This window comes from Lissotriton vulgaris, chromosome 10 (assembly GCF_964263255.1).
Source record: "Lissotriton vulgaris chromosome 10, aLisVul1.2, whole genome shotgun sequence".
Taxonomy (NCBI): domain Eukaryota; kingdom Metazoa; phylum Chordata; class Amphibia; order Caudata; family Salamandridae; genus Lissotriton; species Lissotriton vulgaris.
Genome location: NC_141698.1, coordinates 658,852,191 through 658,874,977, shown reverse-complemented (window position 1 = coordinate 658,874,977; position 22,787 = coordinate 658,852,191). Strand labels below are relative to the sequence as shown.

Genomic DNA, 22,787 nt, shown 5'->3' with positions numbered 1-22,787 from the left:
CGACTTGGCTTGAACGAGCCAGTCGTCCAGGTAAGGGTAGACATGGACGTTTTGTCTCCTGAGGTGCGCCGCCACCGTTGCCAGACACTTTGTGAACACCCTGGAAGCAGTGGTCACACCGAAGGGTAGGACCTTGAACTGGTAATGGCTGTTCAGAATGGTGAACCGGAGGTATTGTTTGTGGGATGGATGGAGTGGTATGTGAAAATAAGCATCCTTGAGGTCCAAGGTTGCGAGAAAGTCTCCCTGGTTTAACAGTGGAAGAACTTGCTGCAGAGTTAACATGTGGAAGTGTTCTGAAAGAATATACATGTTGAGGGGGCGTAGGTCCAGAATGGGTCTGAGTGAGCCGTCCTTTTTTGGGATTAAGAAGTACAGGGAATAAACACCTGTGCCTTGTTCCTCCAGTGGCACAAGCTCTATTGCGCCTTTTTGCAGCATCACAAGAACCTCTTGCTGCAATAAGTGCAAGTGCTCTGCCGACATAGGACGTTGTCTTGGGGGTATGGTGGGTGGAGTGGACGTTAACTCCAAACAATAGCCGAACTGGATAAGTTTCCTTACCCACCTGTCTGTGGTGATGGACTTCCAGACTGGCAGGAACTGCTGGAGTCTCCCCCCGACAGGTGTTGGATGGTCGGGGGGCAGTGACAGGAAGTCACTGCTTGTTGGCGGCAGAGGAACGGGAACTGTTGTTGCCTCTGCCCCTGCCTTTGGCGTTGTTTCCTCTGTAACCTCCTCTACCCTGTTTGGAGTATGAGGACTGTGCCCCACTTTTACTGAATTGCGCCTGTTGTGCCAAGTGTCCTCTGGTAACACCCCGAGTGCCTGAGCGACGAAAAGTGCTCCCTCTGTATTGCTGAGACTGAAGTGCACCCATGGATTTCGCCGTCTCAGTATCTTTTTTAATTTTCTCGAGGGTGGAGTCCACCTCAGGTCCAAACAGTCTGTCTGGATTAACGGGCTGGTTGAGGATAACAGTCTGTATCTCTGGCTTGAACCCTGAGATGCGGAGCCACGCTTGACGCCGCAACATCACACTAGTATTTACCGCTCTGGCTGCCGTATCTGCAACGTCGAGCGCACATCTAATTGCAGCGTTGGAGATGAGCTTGCCTTCTTGGATAAGCATCTCAGCTCCTTCCTTAAACTCGTCTGGAAGGTGTTGTAAAAGCTGCTCTAAGGTGTCATAGTGTGCTCTGTCGTATCTGGCTAGCAGAGCTTGTGTGTTGGATATGCGCCAGATGTTTGCTGCCTGCGCTGCCACCCTCTTCCCCGATGCCTCCAGCACTTTTGACTCTTTGTCTGGGGGAGGAGCTTCACCTGTTTGTGAGTTCGCCCTTTTGCGAGCATTAGAGACCACCAAAGAGTCCAGAGGCAACTGGCCCCGTATGTAAGTTGGGTCCCCAGGTGCCGGCCTGTATTTTTTCTCTATTCGAGGGTTGACAACCCGAGCTCTTGTTGTTTCCTTGAAAATGTCTGTGGCATGCTTAAGAACACCCTTAAGCATTGGAAGTGTTTTTACGGTTTTCTCAGCAGCAGAGAAAGTGTCAAATAGAAAGTCAACGTCCACAGGGTCAGCATGCATCTCCACCTTATGGTTTGCAGCTGCCCTCTCAATCAAGGCATTGAACGCCGCAGAATCCTCTGTAGGAGAAGGCTTTGCTCCAAAAGCTTGCGGGTCATGGACAGCGTGTTGGTCCCCTTGATCTCCTGAGGCCAACCATGAGTCCTGTTGCTCATCAGGGTCTGTGTTTTCTGGAAAAGTATATTCCTCGTCCTGATCACCTAGTTCTCCATCTGAGCAAGTGGGTGAAGGCGATGGGCTCCTTGCAGGCTGCTGAGGAATGCGCTCAACAAGTTCCGGCGTTTCTGGCGCTGGCCTTTTCTTTTTCAGAGGGATTACAAACGACTCCAAAGGCTGTAAAGTAATCTTCCTTTTATAGAGCGTTAATTTTCCCGTGTCGGCGTCAATATACTGCTCCGACTGCTCATCCAATAAGGGTTGTCGACTCAAACTGCCACTCAGCTGAGTATGCCCTACCCCTTCTGAGTCCTTAGGCACCGACCGTGGTGCAAAGGCTTTTGGCACCACTTTGGGTGGTAGAGTAAAGAGGAGCGGCTTCGAGCTTTTTTTCGGTTCCGATCCTGGAGTAGGTACCGAGGGCGTCTTCGGCGCAGACGACAGTTCTTTCTCCCGAATACGTTTGAGGGAGTCTGCCACTTGCTTCGTTAAAGAAGCGGACGGTCTCGTCGACCCGACTGAGGACCTCGATCCACCTCCAGGGGAAGACTGGAGCGTTGATGAATCCTTGGTCTTAGCTGGAGGCGCAGACGTAGTCTTGACAACCGCGCGAACGCCACCATCCACGGCCCCATGCATCGACGACGATGGCTTCGGATCGGCGGACTTTCCCCTCGGCGTAGTGGCTCCAAACTTCGGCTCGGTGCCCTTCGCCAATTTGGCCTCGACGGTTGGTTTGCCTGTAGACGCGGTAGGCTTGACCGCTGACGGCTCGACGGTGGACTTCGACTTGGACTCAACTACCTTAGTGGAGTGCTGGGCGACTGCCTTCGAGCTTGGCTCCTTGACCACTTTAGGCGCTTTAGCCTGTTCGACAGCCTTCTTCGGCTTCGAGGCCTCCGACGACGATGCCGTCAATGGCGTCTTCGGTTTCGGTGCTGCGTCGGCCATCTTAGATTTGGTCGATCCCGATGGTTTCACTTTCGGTTTCGATTTAGGCAATGGCGGCTCCGCAGAGGCGTCCGTAGCCGGGCCAGAAGGCGGGGCCGAGGAGCGAGGTGTAGGGTCGTGGGTAAGGCCTTGTGGCGATCCCGTGACCTGAGCCTTTGTATGATCGGGGCATAGCTCATCCTCCGAGCTATCTTCCACGGCCCCAAAGGGTTCTTAGTCGTCCCCTACCTCCTCGACGTCTTCCTCGAGGTCCTGGTCTTGTTCATAGTCGGCCTCGACGTCCGCCGATGGAGGTGAAATCTGCAGGTGAAGTTCTTGTTCGCCTGCGTCGGGGCTGTCGTAGATGTCCACTGGTGCCGGTGCTGATCGCTGGGCCTGGAGGCGCGCCACGCGCCGAAGCTTGATCGTCTTCTTCGATCAAAACCTGGAACAGGCCATACAGCTGGCCTCGTCGTGGTCCGGCGATAAGCACTTGTTGCACACAGGGTGCACGTCGATGTGTGGGTATTTCGAACCACACACGGGGCAGTACTTGAACGTACTCCGTTCCATTGTAGAATCGTCGGGGTCTTGCTGCGTCGACAGGGCCTCGATGACCGAATAGTCACCCGACTCCTCCGATATCCGACTCGACGAGCCGGAGTATACACGAGACCGAACGCGAACAATACCGACGAAGAAAGGAAAGCCTTTTGGCCTTCAAGAAGATGTTTTTTATCGATTCCGAACAGGAGACGTCGAAATCACATCCGAACCCAATGGCGGTAAAAAACAATCTGGGGATGGAGTCGATGCCCATGCGCACTGTAGTCCAGGGGAGGAGCCACCTATCTCGTGATACTTCGAAGACTCTTCCAGGACAACAATGTGCAATCATCCGGACCCAACACTAGGCGGCGATCTATGCACAGATATGAATTTAGCAGCCCACATGCCTCGAACATTAATACTTGCATAATTTAATTTTGTTGTGTATAGTTATCAAATAACAGTGCCGCACATACTCTATGTGGCACCTATTGTACGTTATTGAATTCAGTTCACTGTAAATACATGGTCACGGACCACCTTATCATTCCCGTATTGTACCCAGGTCCGGACTGACCTTCTGGGTTGCCCCATTATTACATAATGGGCATGTTCAATAGTAGTCATCAGTTTATCTTTTTCTTTGCGCAACCCGGCTATGGCCGAGAGGGTGTGTCCCCTAATTACTGGTTTGAATGCCTCCCACAGGGTGGTGGGGGAGTCAACTGTGCCCTCGTTATCTTGGAAGTAGTGGTCAATGGTTTGGGTGAGCGTAGCTTTGATTTCGGGGTTGTGGAGATACCACGGGTTAATGGGTGTTACACAGCCTACCCTTTTTTCCCCAATTGTTAGATGGGCCCACAAAGGGGAATGATCAGAGATGCCCCTTGCCAAGTGTCTTATGTCTTGCATGACCGGGTTTTGTTGTATGGGCATAAGGATATAATCTATTCTAGAGAAGGTGTGGTGCGATCCCAAGAAGAATGTGTATTGTTGGAGCCCAGGATTGCGCATTCTCCAGAGATCAGTGAGCCCGAAGGCTTTAAGGAAGTTTGAGAGCCAGTAGTGACCTGTGCCAATGTCTCGTGGTGGATGTCGGTCAAGCGAGCCCGATACGACTGCATTGAAGTCCTCGCCTAGTACGAGTTGCCCCTCCGTCAGGGAGAGTAGGAGAGCCCCAAGATCTTTGTACAATTGGGTTTGGAGACCTGGTGGAATATAGACTGCTAGTAGCATAAGGGTGTGCCCCTCCCAGTGTCCTGAGACCACTGCGTAGCGCCCCAGTGCGTCAGTCCAGGTGAGCTTGATACTGAGCGGGAAGGTACTTTTAAGTAGGATGCCTACCCCTCGTGATCCGGACGTGAAGCCGGCGTGTGCCACCATTGTGTACCCCCATCTGTTCAAGTGTGTCTCTTGGAGCAGGGCGACGTCAGGGGATTTGCGTTTTATGTATTGGAGAACAATGCTTCATTTTACCTTGTCCCCCAACCCATTGACGTTCCAGCTCAGGAGCTTTAGACTCTTATCCCACTGCATACTAATTTTGGCAAACAATTTTTCCGCCAAACCTTTGAAACATGCAACACAGCCAAGTTAGAAAAATTCTCCTTGTGCGTGACCAAGAAATACCTCCCCACCTCTGCCCAAAACCTCCATGAGAACTGGTTACAGTGAAACTAAAGATAGAACCCACCCAACACCAGCCCCCCCCCTCCCTGCTACCCTGCTACGTAGGTTCAAAACTACCCACATCCCCAACTAAAAGAGTGCCTATCGCCCCAGGAACAAAATCAACAATTACGGCGGAATAAGGGCTAGCACTGACTCCGGCCACTGGGGGCCTGCCCCCACCCATCCAAAGAAAGTATGAGTTTGAGGAACCCCAAGTCTTGCACGGCCAGTGTCTCTTGACATACACCCCCGCCTGCCCTCTCACGCTAACGCTTTATACATTATTATTTGCTGGGGCAGATCCATAGTCCAACACCACACTACTCAGGTTAATTTAGTCCCTGTTGGCCGCTATTGTCCCCGGGCTGCTGGACATCGATCTCCAGGATCGCTGACTCCGCCTGTCTATGTCAGATTTCCCATCCGCTGAGCCCGGCGAATGAGCATGGGTGTCCCTCCAGTTGTCTCCTGTGGTCGCTACTGATCTCTGCGTGGTCGTCTTGTCCTACCAGTCGTGCACCTCTGCTGGAGTCGTGAAGAACAGTGATTTCTCCTGTGCAATGATTTTGAGCTTTGCGGGGAAAAACATGTATTTTATCCCTCTGTCTCCTAGCGCCTTCTTGATCCGATCGAAAGAGGGCCACTCTTGTTGGACCTTAAGTGTGAAGTCCGAAAAGAAACGGACCATTGCATTTTCATATCGTAGGTCTCCCTGTGTCCGGGCTGCCTGTAAGATTGTGTCCCGGTCCCTATAGTTAAGGATTTTTGCGATAATAATCCTAGGGGCCGCTCCAGGTTTAGGTCGGGGAATCAGTGCCCGGTGCGCCCTCTCAATCGTGAACAGGGAGGAGAGCCGTTTAGGTTTGAGGTGGTTGAGGATTAAATCCTTGAGGAAGAGGTCCACACTCGGTCCTTCGGAGTCCTCCGGGACCCTGACCACTCTTATGTTGTTGCGGCGAGCTCTCCCTTCCTGATCCTCGAGTTTGAGGGCCATCTGACGATGTTGGTGGACCAGCTGTTGGACCCGCTCCTCAATCTTTTAAGTGGAGGTTTGGAGCTCCAGAACACTTGTTTCATTGACCTTGACTCTGTCACCAGTTTTATTCATGTCGGCCCAGAACAAGTTAATTTCGATGCACACTATCGATTTTAGTTTCAAGCGTGGCTCCCAGCACCTGGATGGCCGCCATTATCGAGGTGAGAGATGGCTTGTTGTCTCCAGTCGGTCCACCCTGGGCTCCGTTGTCTGAGGGAGCTTGCTTCGGTACCGCATATGTGTAGAGTTTGTTAGTTTGTACCGCCGTGCCATCCTTAGGCTTCATTGTAAGGGCGTACGTGTTCGGCCCAGTCACCTGAGGGGAGAGTTCCGCAGCTCTGTGGACACTCCTACGCGGTTCCACAATTGGACGGCCAATATTCCAATTTGTCCAGTGCTGGTGTGTGATTGCTGGTCGTATCCGAAGTAGCATCCGTTTGTGACGCTGCCCACGAAGAGTGCGTATGCGGGGCGGGCACTCCCCACTAGTCCCCGGAGGCACCACCATTACTTTTCGGGGTGGCGGCTTCCACCGCCACTTGCCGGCCACATGTGAGGCCTTCCCGCTGCTCCGTCCGATATTGGATTCCCACGGGGGTCCAACAACCCAGTGTGCCCTGTGGGTCTGGTCTGCCTTCGGCGAGGGCGGTGCCTGCACGTGGATCTCAATCGCAACCTGTATACATTGCAATGTCAGTTGCCCCTCGCACAGGGGAGAACAAGGCCTCCCGCCCCCAACCACCGCTGCTCTCCCGTGTGCCTGTTTGGGAGCTTCGTTGGAGGGCCATCCGGCTCGGGAGAGTCGATGTTGGTATGTCCACGTAGGGGTGCGGGGGGAGGGTCGAAACTGTACGGAGATACGCCGCCCCGGTCCCATTCACCGTCCACAGCTGGGCAGCATCTAGTGTGGCGCAGGGAGTGAGCCACGATCCCCCCCCCCCGTCCAGAATCCCGCGGCATGCAGTGCGGCCTCTATAAACTCCGAGATCGTGGGCCCCCGCTCTCCGCCTCAGCCGCCGAGCCAACTTCGGTGTAGACGGTGTGGCGGGCCGGCGAGCGTGGCAGAGGGAGGCGGGGGCGAAGAAGGGGGAAGGCAGCGCCAGTCCGCTCACCATCAGGGTAGCCACAGTGCAGGGTGAAGGGAAGGCGGTCGCAGGTTGTACCTTCGGTCTTCGCGCGGGCCTTTCCTGGTGGCCACAACACCGCCTCCGAGCTGGGGGGGAACGGTCCCAAATTGTCCTTTTTCGGACAGGATTTTTTGCTGCGATAGGGTCGGGTGTCGTTCCGCCAACGCTGCGGTCGTTCTAGGGTCAATCCTGCAGGATTTATAACGGATTTCGGGGGTTTTAGGCTCGGCCCCGGCGGAGCGCTCTCTTCAGACGGCCATCTTCACCAGCGCCAAGCCGTGCCCCCCTCTAAAATGTTACTGGATATTAAATTCATTTGAATGACCAGACCCAGAGAGGGGAACCAAAATCCTAAAGGAATTAACACAACTCCTGGTCCGTCAGAAATGCTTTAATTTTAAATTAGAGAAAAGATGCTACATCAAATGTGTCCTTTCTATTGAATGATGGTACTAGAAGCACTCTGACTCTTGAAATATGCTACTGCTGCTGAAACGGACGAGGCTGCGCTCCTTGGAACTTAAAACCTTTGTGGACAACCAAGAACTCATACCGATTACCCACTAAGCCTGAAGAGGTAGTGGGAACTACGAATGTGTGCACTTTTTGGTGTATTTCATTGCTGCAATCATGAAAATTTGTGAAAAAATAATCGACTCTGAAATTGAATTTTTTAGTGCTGCTGAAATGGACATCTTTCTGCATGATTAATCTACTCCACTGAACTTCCACTCAATGAAACAGCAACTTGAGGAGAGGGATGTGGACGACCAGCAACAATGGCTGCAGTAGATGCAAGACTTGTGGAACAGTTACAACAGTGTTGCACACTGGGAGCACAAAAGGTGCTATCTACAACATTGTTTTACCTCCTGACACAATGGGATGTGTTATTGCACCCAGCTGGTGCATGCAGAACATTAGGAGAATTGGTTGGTTTCAATACGAAGGTCTTCAGAAAGATGTAGTCACAATGAAAACGTCCAGTTTCTCTACAGAGGTATTGATGCTGAGGAGATTACTATAAAGGAAGGGAGACCAGCAGAGATTGGAGTAAAATATTTATTGTTTTGTAGAACACTAAGAACGCCACGAAAAAAGGAAACTTCACTTGGCTGAATGACCAGGGCCACGTTTATAGGCAAAAAACCCGGAAACAGTTCGTGGAAGGCTCACAAGTACATTCTTCAAAAGTGCTAACAAGATGTCAGCAGGGGCCCAGTCCTACAACAGAGGTGATTGGTCCCTTCAGAACTGGTCTAGAAGTTGGAAGTCTCTGTGAATAGGTTGATTTTCGTGTTTTTTAAAATCTGCTATGGTGGGAAGGATCCTCAAGTAGAGATCATGAGAGCACCCTAATGGTTTTATCACTGTATTTCTTTCTCTTGTATTTTGATGGCATTGCTGGACCGGAGATAAGGGTAATGGTGGATGGCAATCAGCCTAAATAAAAAAGGAGCTCAGGTGCTTCTCTAAGAAATTAACTATAGCCAGTGCAAAGCACTTTGAATTTTATGATTTTGTTCCATTGGCAGCTAATATGATTCATTGGAGGACTGAGTAACAATCATGTTTCCCCAGGTTTAGGGAGCCTTACCACTTGTGTCTGTATTTTTTTAAGATTAATATAGTCTTTTTTAGAGCTCCAAAGTAAACTATGTTGCAACTATGCTCTTAATGAGACAGAAGTAGAGCTCTTGCATGTTCAATTGTGTGATTCAATTGCATAAAAGGGAGGAACCTTGTCCAAATCATGAGCTGAAAAAGTGTATTTTATCATGCAATGTTAAAAACTATAGTATACAAAAAAGTGATGGATGGAATGCTTAAATTAATCTCAGCCTCAAATAATTACCTGGGCCGCATCCAAATACATCTTTATTTCCTACACCAGGTCACCAAAGTTTGGAACCAGCCTAATGTAAATCAGTCTTGACTCTGCTCCAATCGGAACAGTCCAGCCCAAATGCTAAGCCAGGTCCTCCGTGTAACGGAACACAAACAACCCAGGACCGGTTTCGCCCTAGGTGGTCCAAACTGAGGTGACATGGGGTGTGAAATAACAAACACCTTATGCCTAGCCATGGACACTTTCTTACTTGTACGTTGCCCCATCTGAAATCACATTTGTATGCCTTTAAAAAAGGTATAATTTTATTCTTAATGTGATATTTCTTAAATCTATTTTATTGATTCAGAGAAAATGGTAAGTTTTATGATCCAATAGTGTATTACACCTAAACACACACCCAAAGGATAGTGGTAATGGGCAGGAGGTAAAATGTCCTAAAATCATAACTTAAACCACAATATAATGTACCTACAATGCATTCCTGAGGAGCAGGGCATTCTCAGCTTTTTACACATTGAGATTTGTTGAACTTTTGGCTCTTGAGGAAGTGCCATTGTGCATTTGTGCCTCATTAAGAATAAAAGGCTTTAAGTAATCTCACATGTCAGGATGATAAAGTAGTTTCCTTTTGATCCAGACAAACAGAAACACGTCTAAGGTTAAAACAACCAATTCAGCTTTATCACTGAAGAATGCTTAATAAATAATAAAACACACTTTAGTTCAGAAATATGCCTGTAATGGCTTGGTACAGTTTCTTTATCCTCTCATTTAGCCACTAACCAGCATATAATTAGCCCAGATTTTGACTTTCATTTGAAGCCAAGACGCAAAAAAAAAGTAACAGTGCTACAGAATACAGATTTTGAATATCATCCATGTCTTGGCTGTTTCTACCATTAAGGCATTTCATAAGAGTGAATCCTTAAACACTGAAGGGTGCCAGATTTCAACTACAAACGTTAAGATGAGGAAGTTACTTTCCTTGGGATACATAATTTCTGATTAATGATAAAGCACCTGAAGAGTTCTTAGATGAACTTCCCTGCACACGTAAGGGTGGATGCGAATATCTTTCAGCAACAGCCCATGATAGATGCCAGGTAGTGCTTTGAGATATACTTTGTGGAGCTAGAAAGTAACCAGAAGGGCGGTCGGAGGAGTAGATAAGAAGACACAGGATCTGCTGACCTCAGTTCCATTTGTTGTTTCAGCGCACATATAAAGGCTTAAGTGGAAGGGAGCAGTGCTGAATCAATTAGAAACCAAAGAAACTCAATTAACAGTGGAAGTAGAAGTGCGGTAAGGAATCTGTAGGAGCTGAGACCTCAAGCGGGAAAATTTTTATTTAAGGTAATAGGATCTTATAATTAATTATTGCTCAGGCAAAACCCATAAGTGAGCCACTCCCAAGCATCCTTTCAGGAGGACGGTGGAGGATAAAACATATAGTACCAAAATTAGAAAGTAGAACAGCGCTACCCTATCGAATTAAGCATGTTCCCATTTATTAATCTACAGTAATGTTAGGTAAAAGAATGCACAAAAGACCTGGTATCGACCCTACAGATCTTTTGGACTATAACACCTTGCTGAAGGGATGAAGTTGCTGCCATGCCTTTCGTAGAGTTGGTAATGAATCCTTTTGGAGTGGAGTATGTGCTAGTTAACAATACTTCCTCGTTGGATGAAATACAGTGAGAGGTGGTTTATTTCCCGACACATCCGACCACCTTCAAAGCCCACAAAGGAATATCAATCTGTAAAGACTAGATTCTGCGCAAGCAGTAGTTTTGGGCCTTTTTAGGATCCAGCCTGTTAAGTTTCAAATTATCCTCAAGAGATTTTAGGTTTAAAAATATCTTGTGAAACAGGAGACCTCTTTTACAATTTAATCTGCTGAACAAAAGTGTTATCTGAATCACCAACATTGTGGCAGTTAGATGCCATTTTTAACACCTACAGGAATAATTTGTCAAAATTATTGGGGGGGCGATTTAAATACAACTTTTGAATCGTTGTGCCTGCTAATAGAAATGCCAGAGGTGAGGATACCTATTGGGGTATCCCTGATCTAGTGGCCGCAACCAGTGCCCAGACGTCTAGAGCGGCTTTGCAGTTAGTTGACACTTACTTAACTCAAAGACTACACATGTGCATCGGGACGTTCATCTCTAATGAAACAGGAAATAAATAAAAACTTGGCTTTTTCAAGTAACAGGCTTTTCGTCCGGCTTTACACCTTACCTTTTTCAGCACATAGTGCCAACTACGGGTATTTGTGCGCTTTAAAAGTGGTTTACATAAAATAAAATAAATAATGCCTGGGCAGCGCCTACATTTAAAAAGAAGTACCTAGAAAAGATGCATTGATTATTTATGAATGAATATCAGCCTATGGAGTGACTTAATTGATATGGAGATTTTTCAAAGATTTGAAAGCGATCACGATCCCTTGGTTCTCCATCTCAAATGAGTTAGTCATCACAAGTAATAAGAAAAATGTGAAATGGGTTAAAAGCCAGATGACGGACACAAATATTGATGGTTCTGCAGGGAAGCTTTATATTGTTACGTGAAATGTTCGCTGAGTCCTAGATGAGATAAAACGGGCGCAGACCAAATAGTTACAGATCGCCATTCTCCTCTTACAGGAAACACACCTCCTTGGGTCTAAGGTCCTATGTTTGGCTCGCTATGGATTTACGCAGACCTTCCACTCGGGGTTTGTGATGGGTTCGCGGGGAGTGGCCATTCTCATACACCGCAGCGTTGCCTTTCAGGCCCTCAAGACATGGGTGGACGTGCAGGGGAGATAGGTCTTTGTGTCTGGGACATTATATGGAGAATCCATTGTTAAAGGCTGTATCTATGCCCCCCCACCACTTGGCCAAACCTTAGTTGACGGCATCATAGGCGTATGGGGATCCTTGCAGAGTGGTTTGGCTCTCGTCAAAGGTGACTGGAATCACGCTATGTCACTGGAGAGAGACAGATGGTGGGGAAGGGAGGCGTGGAGTGGGTGACCCGCTCGGGATCCGTGATGGAGACGCTGGGGTGGGCAGACCTATGGAGGGCCCTTCTTCCCACGGAAGCATGATTTACCTTTTACTCTGCAGTACATGGGTCGCTCTTTCGGCTTGACTACCTATTCGTATCGCTGGGACACACATACAGGGTCTCCGATAATAGAAATTCTCCCTATAGAGCGGTTTGACCATTCCCCGGTGGCGCTGTGGCTCTTGGTGGGTCCCTGCCGCCTTTTGTTTCGGTGGCAACTGTCTCCATGGCATTTAAAGAACCGGACGTACAGAACACACATGGGCCGAATGGTAACAGAATACTTTTTTTCTTTAATACAGAATCCGCCTCATCTAAGATTGCTCTACGGGAGGCAATGAAGTCCACCCTACACAGCTTTGACATCAGCTTTTGCGCAGCAGAGTACAGGCGGCGGTTGATGGAATAATCATGGATTGAGGCTCGGATGGTAGACCTCAAGATAGGTGGTAAGAAAGACGGGGCGGGTTGGCACGTCTACTATTAGCGGACATTGATTAAGCATTTGATTCAGTCAGCTGGACCTATCTGCTTGCGCTTCTCCAACGTCTCAACATGGGTCCAAGATTTCCCTCCTATATTCAACTGCTATAAATTGACCTAACCGCCTCATTCCGTGTGGCTTGCACAGATTTGGCCTCATTCGCAGTGGCGCCAGACAGAGATGTCCTCTGTCCCCCCCTTTAATTTGCCCTAGCCATGGAACCGCTGGCAGCCTGGGTGAGAGTAGACGCCTAGGTTCGGGGCTTTGAATGGTCCAGGGAAATGTCAGACCGTATCGCACTTTATGCGGACGATGTCTTGTTCTTCATCACCGGCCAGGTTACTTCCAGTCCTCGGATCATGAGGATAATGCAGGTGTTTGGGGAGACATTGGGTTGTATTTGAACGTCAGCAAGTCGGTGCTATTGCCATTGAGGCGGTCGCCAAGCGACAATACATGGGCTGCAGGTCTGTCTGTAGTAGCAGAAGGCTTCCAATACCTTGGGGTATTTCTGGCGTACAACCCGGTGTTTTCATGGGATCATAATTTGACCCCACTGACGGAGCGTATTAAGATTGAGGTTAGAGCCTGGTCACATTTACCTCTATCCCTCTATGGCTGCTCTGCCATCTTCAAAAGGATTTCCCTGCTTCGCCTTCAATACGAATTGCAGAACTACCCTTTTCCGGTTCCCCTTACCAAGTTCCGAAAGATCAATGCGGTACTGGGTCAGTTTTTATAGGTGGGGGGGATAAGGAGGTTGCCTCTTGGGTAGTGCTACGCATTTGCTTCCAATCCATTTATTGTGGAGGCATCACAGCCACAGATATTCAATCATATCACACAACAGCACATTTGCAAGTAATCAACGAATGGTGGTACTGTCCCAGAGACAACATAGCACATGCGGTGGAACGATGGGCGAATCGTCTATGATTAAGTTCCTTTACAGCAGATCAGATGTCAGTGTCCTTCTTCCAGCTACAAGAGTAGTGGTCGTAGCTTGGAAGCAGTCCCTTCGTAGGATGGGGTGGCAAGGAAGCCTTACGCGAGAGACTCTGCTGTGGCGGAATAAGCTCATACCCTAGGTGGCTGGGCTACAGGGCTTTCAGGTGTGGATCATATTTGCATATCCACTCTGGGTGAAGTGATGAAGGGCCTTGTTTTTAAATTGCTGCAGAAACTAAATCTGAATTTTCAATGCCTCAGAACCAATTCTATAAATACTTGCAGTTGCGTAATGCCCTGACACCATACATCTGTACTCTCTCGGCCCTACCAGACTTTAACCCACTGGAGGGGAAACTTCTTATGGGTGATCTAGGCAGTCACAAGATATCAAAGATTTACCAATGCCAAAGAGGGATTATTGCTGCTGCTGCTGCTGCTGCTGCTGCTGCTTCCCCTCGCTGGACAGCGATTTCCTCACGCCTGCATTTAATTCAGTCTAAATATCTCCATCAAGCCTTCTTCACTATATAGTAGCTGCGCATGGGTCTTATTGGTTTCCTTAGATGCTTGCAATGCGAATAAGAAGACGGAACATTCCTTCACAGGGTTTGGGAACGTGGAGCCCAAGCCCGGTTGTGGAGAGGAGTGTTGGGGTGCTTGGCCGAGGTTCTTGCTTGGGGCATCCCACAGACCCAGAAACTACTTCTGCAGCAAAGCACTGAAGGGATAGGCGGTAATACATAATAGATTAAAACATAATTAGCTATTCCTTGGTTTTACCCTCGCTAAACAAGACATTGCCTGTCACTGATCAGTCTTTGTTCAGCATCTGGAAGAAAGGTATGGACTTCTGTACGGGCCTCGAGGTTGTGGCGTTTCAGGCGAGGCGGTGCACGCAAAAACATTTCAAAATCTGGCAGCGCTGGGCTGACTACCGTGGCTTGATTCTAGAGTCAGTGAACACTGCTGAATCGCAACTTGAAGCTGAAATGCAATACTATGGTCAGAACACCTGCACAGACACTCGCGTTTCCTAATGTATACATGTATCGGGCTCTGGGCGATGGGTTGGGTAGGCAGGGGAGCCACTGGAAGGTTAATGCGCACACATCTATGTTACATTATTGTATTCTTTTCATATTGGTTTTATTAATTCTTGGATTTCCTAATGGGAATAATGCTGCGCCATTTACACGGCGATCTACTGCATCTATTCTTGGTTCCCCTGGCCATTTTTAGGCAAAAACATCCAATAAAATTTGTTCTAAAAAAAAAAAAGTGATAAAAGTATTAATAATCCGCAAATTACCAAGTCTATTAACAACAAAAAAAGGGGGGGGTTAATGCTGGAATATTTTCTAGATAATCTTTCCAACCATCTTGTACTTCTGAAAGAGCATAATCAATTATTTGACCAACATTTTTTCATAAGAAACGCTCTATTGGATGAAACTCAACATAAAGGCAAAGAATGGTTTAATAAGGATTGCAGAACTAAGAAAGCAAATTTGTACGCACAATAAAATCGGGGATTAGTGAGGCAATAAGAGACTATAGAGTGGAGTACAGGCAGTGCTTTAAAAGGGTATACTTGTTTGCGACTGTAGGCTATGGGAAGATCTTCTTCATCTCTCTTGGCTCAATTATTTAAAAACGTTCTGGCACATAGTATGCCATGGCGCCAGTAATTCTATTATGAAACAGGAGGTGCATGTCCCTCCACCTGAATGGATTAAGTATTTTAAAGCTTTATAGAATGATCCAGGGGAAATTAAGGTTACTAACTTCATGAGTGAAATTCCTCTAGATAGATGTGATGTGGAATCCGGAAACTCAGATGTATCTCATTGCAAGATACGCTACTGGCTATGAACGCTTAAAATAAAGGCCAAATAACAGGATTTGGATAAAATACCTTAAAATCTATTTCTGTCTGAACCAAAAATGTGGGGCCCCCTATATAAATACCATTTTTATTGCAGTTGTTTAGGAGGGGCCAATACAAGACTCTTGGAGGGGATCCGAGATAGTGGCAATCCACAAAAAGGGTAGTTGTATTGATCCCAGTAACTATCGTCCAATTAGCCTGTGCAGAAAATATTCTGCAAACAGGTGTTGGACAAACTCACAGCCTAGATGACCGACAATAACATCTTGAGCGGGTTTCAAGCGTGATTTAGACCAAAGAATAGCACTATTGACCTGTTCTTTTGCTAAGTTTAAGACCACTGACATTACAAGAGGCAGCTTATATATAGCTTTTGTCGACTTACGAGCGCCATTTGAAAAGATCCAGAGAGAGAAGCTGTGTGTGTGAGAAGGGTAAGGGGGGGGTCATGGCTTCAACTGAGAATTCCCAGTGACTCATAGACCTTAATCAGGCACACAGATAACTGTGCCCAAGTGAGGTGGGGCCTAAATAGAGAGGTGCCTGAATGGAACAAGGTTAATAAGGGTGGATGCCAAGTTTGTGTCTTGGCACCCACCCGTTTCCTACTTTTTCTATAAATGAATGCACTAACTACTCAGCAAAGCGTGAAAACGATTATTCACCAGTTTTGGCATGCAAGAAGGTGCCTGCGTTACTATTCACTAATTATCTTACTCTACTGATCTCTAAAACTCTGAAAGATCTTGAAATCCTATTACAAAGTTGAGTCACAATTTGCAATTTACATAGTTTGGGGGGAAAAAAAGGAAAAACTGAATTTATTATATTTAACCCTCACAAAAATTGAGGGGACAAAATAAGACTGGGTAATATGCACTTGAAAAAGTAACAGAGTTTGATCACTTGGGTTTCAGGATATCAGACTTGCAAGTGTGACACAAACAGATTGCTAAAGGTTTATCCCTGTTACACCATAGAACAAGTGTGTTAATTAAATTCTTTACCTGTGGTAATACCTACCCTGTGTCACCAGTATTGTAAATATATTGAGCCCAGGATACAAACGCTGCCCTTTACCGATCTGAATTATGGTGCCACTGTAAAATGGATAACCTAGACAAGGCAGAAAACGTTTTTAGAAGGGTCCTGCTGAAGCTCCCGTGGAGTGCCTATAATATTAGATCTGGGTTTGAAAACAATTACAGCCCATGCTGAGTTGTGTCCCATTTATTTTGGATAAGAATATGGACCATGGAGGAGCTTAGAACCTGTAGAGTAGGACTTCTTGATCGAGTTTCATATTCTCAGGCGACAAAAATTACATGGTTGAAATACATAAAGGATTTATTGCCTAATTTAGAGTTGGGAGAATACTGGCACAATGTCTCATATATTAATAAGCGCAGTTATCAATTAACAAAGGTAAGGTACTGGTAGAAACTGTTGACTACACACAAAGAGGGTTATCCTAAAGGAAAATTTTGGTTAATGAAATGGGAATATAGATTTGAGGACTGTATTGACTTTATATTATCCCTGACTGAGCGCAGTCCATCTGGTTTAGGATGGGGTTCCTCAATTCTGATGGCCTATACCCATTTCCAACGCGACCATAGCCTTCAACAAGGCCTGGTTCTGTCTAATTTTAGGGTATTTTAGGCCTTTGTGCATTAATGTAATCAAATGGCACCCAGTGCCCAACCAAAGAATACCTTCCAGAGTTCTATAATCTGTCCAGATCTCCCTCAACGTACCAGTTAAATTAGTGTACTGCAGAAATTGTCCAGGACCCACTTCAAATGAGTCCTGTGAATCCCAAAAGTGATGAGTCTATACTGGGTATACATCTTCCAGTACCTGGCAACCCCCCCCCCCCTTCCTCCATTGAGTGACCGTCAGATCCTTCCAAATGCTTCTGAATGCCTGTAAATGCCATTTATTCAACTCTCATAGTGGGCGGCAGTGTACGAACCCTGGCAGCTATCTTTTACCCAATTTTCACTGTTTGTCGCACAACATAGGGGAACGTGCCATCCACCCTACTGGCCCCTCATGATTAGCTCTAATAAAAGCTTGACCACAGGTTGTTCTGATCAGTAAGTCACTCAATGGCCTGCTGAATATGAGCTGCATAAAAATGCAACTCTATATCTGAATGGCCCAGCCCCCTTCCACCTCCAGTTTTAGTAATTCAGTGCAACCCTGCTACGCCTACCAGCCCAGACCAGGAACACCAACAGGCTAGTCAGTCTCAAGGAGCACAAAGCGTTTTGTAAATTATAGAGATACCGAAGGAGTGAGACCATCTTTGTGATCGCCATGCTACCCATGATGGAAAGGAGGAGTGTGTTCCAAATACGTATGGACGAGCCCAGACCATCTAGTACACTTCCAATACTATATACACATTGCCTTAAATCACATCATTAACAAACAGCAACTAAATTCAGAATAACCATTATTTTAAAGCACAATATCAGCTTTTATTTAGGATTTATCTAAATATCTTACATATCTTAATATTTCACATTTAATGAAGGAGCTAAATTAACTTGATACATGGGATACTGTAACACCAATTTTAGGTACTAACCAAGAAGATTATCATTATCCAAAGAACATACGATCCTTTCCTGAAGAACATGCTGCTTTGTATCTTGTAGCAACTGCTGAAAAGACTGCCTGTACGTTTCAGGTAAATCTTTGGTGGACAAAGAACTACTTCCCTTAAAGGGTGGATGAGCATTGCCACCAGAAAAATCCTTTTAGATGTTTTAGTGCATGGATATTGGAGGCAATGTCATTCTTACCCAAACCATCCATGCTAATTTCTGCATTAGACTGCTTAAAGAAAATCAACCATGTATAATAACAAAATGTATAGGGATTACTCTTTACCAATAAGGAGTCAGCAGGACTAATTAGATGTTAACTAAAGATTCACTTGCTTGAATTATACCTAGTAGTCAGGCTTGGACTCTACCGCATGAAATATCAAAACACCAGTAACAGAATGCACTCATTTGGCATTGTCCTCTGTGCAGCCTTTCCAACCTATTATATGACCCTGCAGAAAGCCCATAAGGTTGAAATGATTTGAGCTCCTCTCCCCTCAAATGCTTACATTGCTCTGATTAGCAAAGCATTTAAAAGGGTACCAAGAAACTGCTAGGAAGAGAAGGAAAGATTGACTTTGAATATATAAAAGATACCACCAATATGCAACTGTGATTACTTGTAACTTTGCCTTCAGTAATGCAGCGCACATAGAGGCACATGCTTGAATTAGGACTACCAAGAGGTACTATAGAATGTTACCCTTCTGTAAATGAGGGTCACCTTTGTAGCATCACCATCTGTTCCAAAGCAGTCTGAGATCTGGCTGCAATACGTAAGCAGTACTGCCTTAAGCAGGTACAAGGGGATGTCCATGTGGCTCCCTTCCAGTTAACTGTAAGTGTGACTCACCCAAAGAGTATAGTTTTCATAGATGTACCATTGGTAGAGTGCATCCTGACTAAAACATGGACAGGTATTCTGGCTATTGAGTGCTATGGGTGAAAATTTCCCCATTATAGCAGGAAATAATTTGTTCTGACATTTGTAGGAATTATAGTTGGTGTGTTTAGCAAAATCTCTTCGCTATGGCCAATCTATGTAAGAATATCTCTGAAAAAGACAGTGGTTTTGAAACAAAAGTGGTAAAGATGACACGCTGATTCAAGTAAAAGAATGTAAGACCCATGGGAATAAACCACAGCTCATACTCAGGATAACTTCATCATTAAGGTGCTTGAGATAAGATATTTTGACTGAAAAGATTTTAATTGATTGTGCCTTGTAGCCGAAGTAACTCCTGACCATAAGTATCTTCCAGGATATACACTTGTAAGTGCCTTCTTTGAATTGGCTAAAATGTATGTTTAACTCTCATACGGGGCTGTAAGACTGAAGAGACCAATCATTAATTCATTAATGATTCTGGGTGAAATAATGGACTGTACCTTGGGTTTCCCTCTGCAGAAAGAGATCAATGTGAGGTGGACTCACCAAAGAATACCTTTGTAAATACAAAACTGTTTTCCACTTCAAGGCAAAAAATGTCAACATTGATTAAGCTATGGCCAAAGGGTGGGTGTTTTGGAAGGGCTATTTACTCTGGGCTCAGTCGGAGTATGGCAGGGAAAGATTCGCCACATAGGGGTGCCATCAGGTTAGACTCCAGGTACAAAACTCCAATCTATGTTTTCCTTTTGGAATGTAGTGTGAATATGAATCCATTATTGCATTCATTTGTTTTCTGTCTGTCTCGTTACTTCCTGTTCAGGACTATGGAGTCTGATGTGTCATCTCAGTGCGACACAATGTCACTAGTTCATGGCTTGTTGCTCCTTCCAGAGGATTGTCCAGCTCCTGCTCATTGGATCCTCATATTAGAATTCCCTGTTCTGCTACTTCTGTAGTTTGCCTAGTCTGCTTTCTTTTCACCCCATTCAGTTATCAGTTCTAGATCTTGAAGTGATGAAAATAAGCAGCAGGCCGCTCTAAAGTTTCAAAAAGATAATGCCTGCACCGCAGGAAGACTTGTCCTCAACAGGCCTCTTTTACATAAATTTCCTCAGCTAGCATGTCTATAAATGGTGAAATTACATACTAAAGCTGCAAATATTAGCAGTCTACGATTGTAGTTGCATTCAGATGTGTTCACCAGCGCTTTCCCTTTCTTATGCAACACCCTTTCCATTATGTCCATTTCACCCGATTCAGTAGGATTTATATTCTTTTCTCAAGCTGTGCTCTGTAGGGGCTAAACGTGGCTGGGATCTTCATGCAAAGAAAGTATTCCTCACAAAGATTATTTAGGGTGGCGATGGAATTTATTGATCATTAATTGATCATTGCAGCATATATGAAGTAAAAGAAAAGAAACATTTACTTGAGAAGCGGTCAGGATCAACGTAGTGGATGCTCACACCATGGCCCTTTGCCATCTAGGGGATTTTTCAAGGCACATGTTTAATTGGCCCTTATGTCTGGATATAAAGGCTAATAGTCTCCTTGTTCATCCTCTCTTCTTCACTCATACTCACAGCCATCTGACAATTTAGTGCCTGGGATTCAGGATTCTGTGGCTTGTGAATGTGGAGGTACATTCCCTTGAGGGCCAAGCAAAGATTGCAATAGATGATGCTAGGTATAAGTTAAGCACTGCTCAATGTGGCACTGCTGAATATGTGGAGACTATGTCAGTGTCAATAATGTGGATTGTCTGTGTGTTTTGTGAGGGTGAGCACGAGAATTAATCATTAAGTTGAGAAGTATCTTGCCACAAACAGGTATACTGTGTATCCAGAATTACATGGATAATCTTTTGTTACATGCACAAGCACAGAATGTAGGTACTGTGTGTATCATCTGTATAATTTATTAAACATAGATCAAATGATAAATCAAAGCCAAGGGATTCCGCACCTCATTTAGCTTCTGGGGTTTAGATGCTTGCCCCAGAAGAATGCTGTAAACAGAACTTCCCAGAGGCCAAATATTAAAATAATGTTAGTCTCCTCAATCGGGAGAGAAGCAGCCATGGATGGAATACAGCACTGATGCAGTCATAGCATGTAGATTCTCATCGGACCATCTGAACCTGATATTTACAGCATGAGGATGGAAAGAACATTTACGTATTTTAACCTTACAACTGGAAGCCTAAAATACATTCATGTTGGTTTCTCCTACAAGGATAAAAAATGGATGAGTGGAAATGTTAATAATAACAGTGACTGTGCAATGATTATTGATGCAAAATGAGCTGTGACACTTTACCTGAGCTGACCTACTCTGCCCCAAACAACCGCCCTCTCACCCAGCCTACAACTACTTCATTTCATTCTGAGAAACCATGTAACATTTGTTGGGTGGGTCTTACCTTTCTACTTGCACCGCCAAGTGACACCTTGGGCCTCGTCTTGAAATCTCCTTCAAAGCTAAACATCTTTATTATTTATCCCATCTAGAGATGTGGCTCCAAACCCGACGCTGCAAAAAGCAACAATATACAAGAACAAATTGAATGAAAAAAACAGGTTTAAAATCTGTTCTTAAAATTCTTTAAAAACAGAAGCAGTAGGTTGTTTTCAAAACATGAGAATCAGTTCTTAATATCAGACTACAGTTTACACGGTGCTCCCAATTAACACTGAAAAACATCTGATTAATTACAAAATTGATTGATTCACTTGCTGAAGGATTACGTGCCTAATGATTAATTACTGCTCAAACCTTCAGTGAGAAAGACAATTTGTACATAACTGACTGCACACTTGTTTCTAACCCCAAAAATTGCTTTAATCACGATACTTCATCTTACCATGGCATCTAATGTTGTCATTTAAAGAATTCAGCATCTCATTCAAATGGACAGTGCTCTAGAAATGAGTTGCCCAAAAAAAAACGCCCTACTCATCAACGGCGGAATTAGTTTACCATTAGAGCTTTTTCAGTGACAGAGGTACCAAATGAATATCTGAAAGTCCAGAACAACGAATGGCACTTGAGGTCATATTCTGAATGTTCATATAATGCAAGTGAGTAACTGAGGATCAGTATCGAAGCAGTCAGAAGGTAGAAGACTAATATAGCTCTACTCACAACACCTGCCACTGCTTTCTGCTTCCATACCAATCTCATTGGTCAACTAAAAGTAAGGAAAAACATACCATATAGATCAATAATTCCCATGTCCACTTAAGTCTGATCTCTTCCCTCAAGAGTTCTAAAAATTAGAAGGCGTTCAGCAGTTAGTGGAACCGATGCATCGCCCAGATGATGCCACGGTTATGAAAGCGCAAGACCAAAGGGAGGCCTACTTTTGTTTATGGGACAGGCATCGGTCAGTGGTTGCTGGTTAGTATAAGTGCAAGATTCGATTTTTTTCCCAAATTATGTCCCAAGGCGACCAAGCACTGTGCATAACAACTGGATCAGCAAAACACTCAAATTGGACCAGGGCTTAATGTGTCTCTCCATTTCTTGCAAGCTCTTTTTCAGCCCCGGCTTTCTTGCTCATTCACGGTTCTCTTCACTTTCATTTCCCCCACATTTCTTTCTTTTTCTCTCTTGCTGAAGTCTGATGATGAAAACTAAGTTGTGTTCCCCCATCTTCCTGCAACAACTGGCACCAGTTAAGCACTGCTTCGGCAATGGAACCTACAGAAGTATCCAAGTCGAGCAGTCAATACTAATTCTAGAAGGTGGTATTGGGTCAGAAAATCGGCTATGCACATAGATAATGAAATCAATGTTCAGACAGAACCATAACAATATAAAAGATATTGGTCTTTGAGTGATGGTTAATATAGTGCTAATGAGGTACCCAAAATTCTAGAGGTGCTAGCAATTGCTGGGAAATTGTTGGGTAAGAGATACAGTCCCAATCCCTATTCTGCAACCTAGGCTTTATGGCCAAAAATACATAATGGGGAAATCTTCA

The 22,787-nt window shown here is 45.5% G+C and overlaps 1 protein-coding gene and 1 pseudogene across 4 annotated transcripts in view; both read right to left on the bottom strand.

The window, feature by feature from the left end:
• The window catches only part of UBE3C (ubiquitin protein ligase E3C), a 1,218,167-nt gene that overhangs the window by 1,142,302 nt on the left and 53,078 nt on the right, over positions 1-22,787 (bottom strand). For all 4 annotated transcript variants that reach the window (XM_086941492.1, XM_086941495.1, XM_086941493.1 and 1 more), the window contains one exon: positions 21,225-21,334. In XM_086941492.1, the coding sequence (XP_086797618.1) occupies positions 21,225-21,290 (66 nt within the window). In that variant the 5' untranslated portion in view covers positions 21,291-21,334. The remainder of the gene's footprint in view (positions 1-21,224; positions 21,335-22,787) is intronic.
• Positions 659-3,247, bottom strand: LOC147688650 (uncharacterized; annotated as a pseudogene).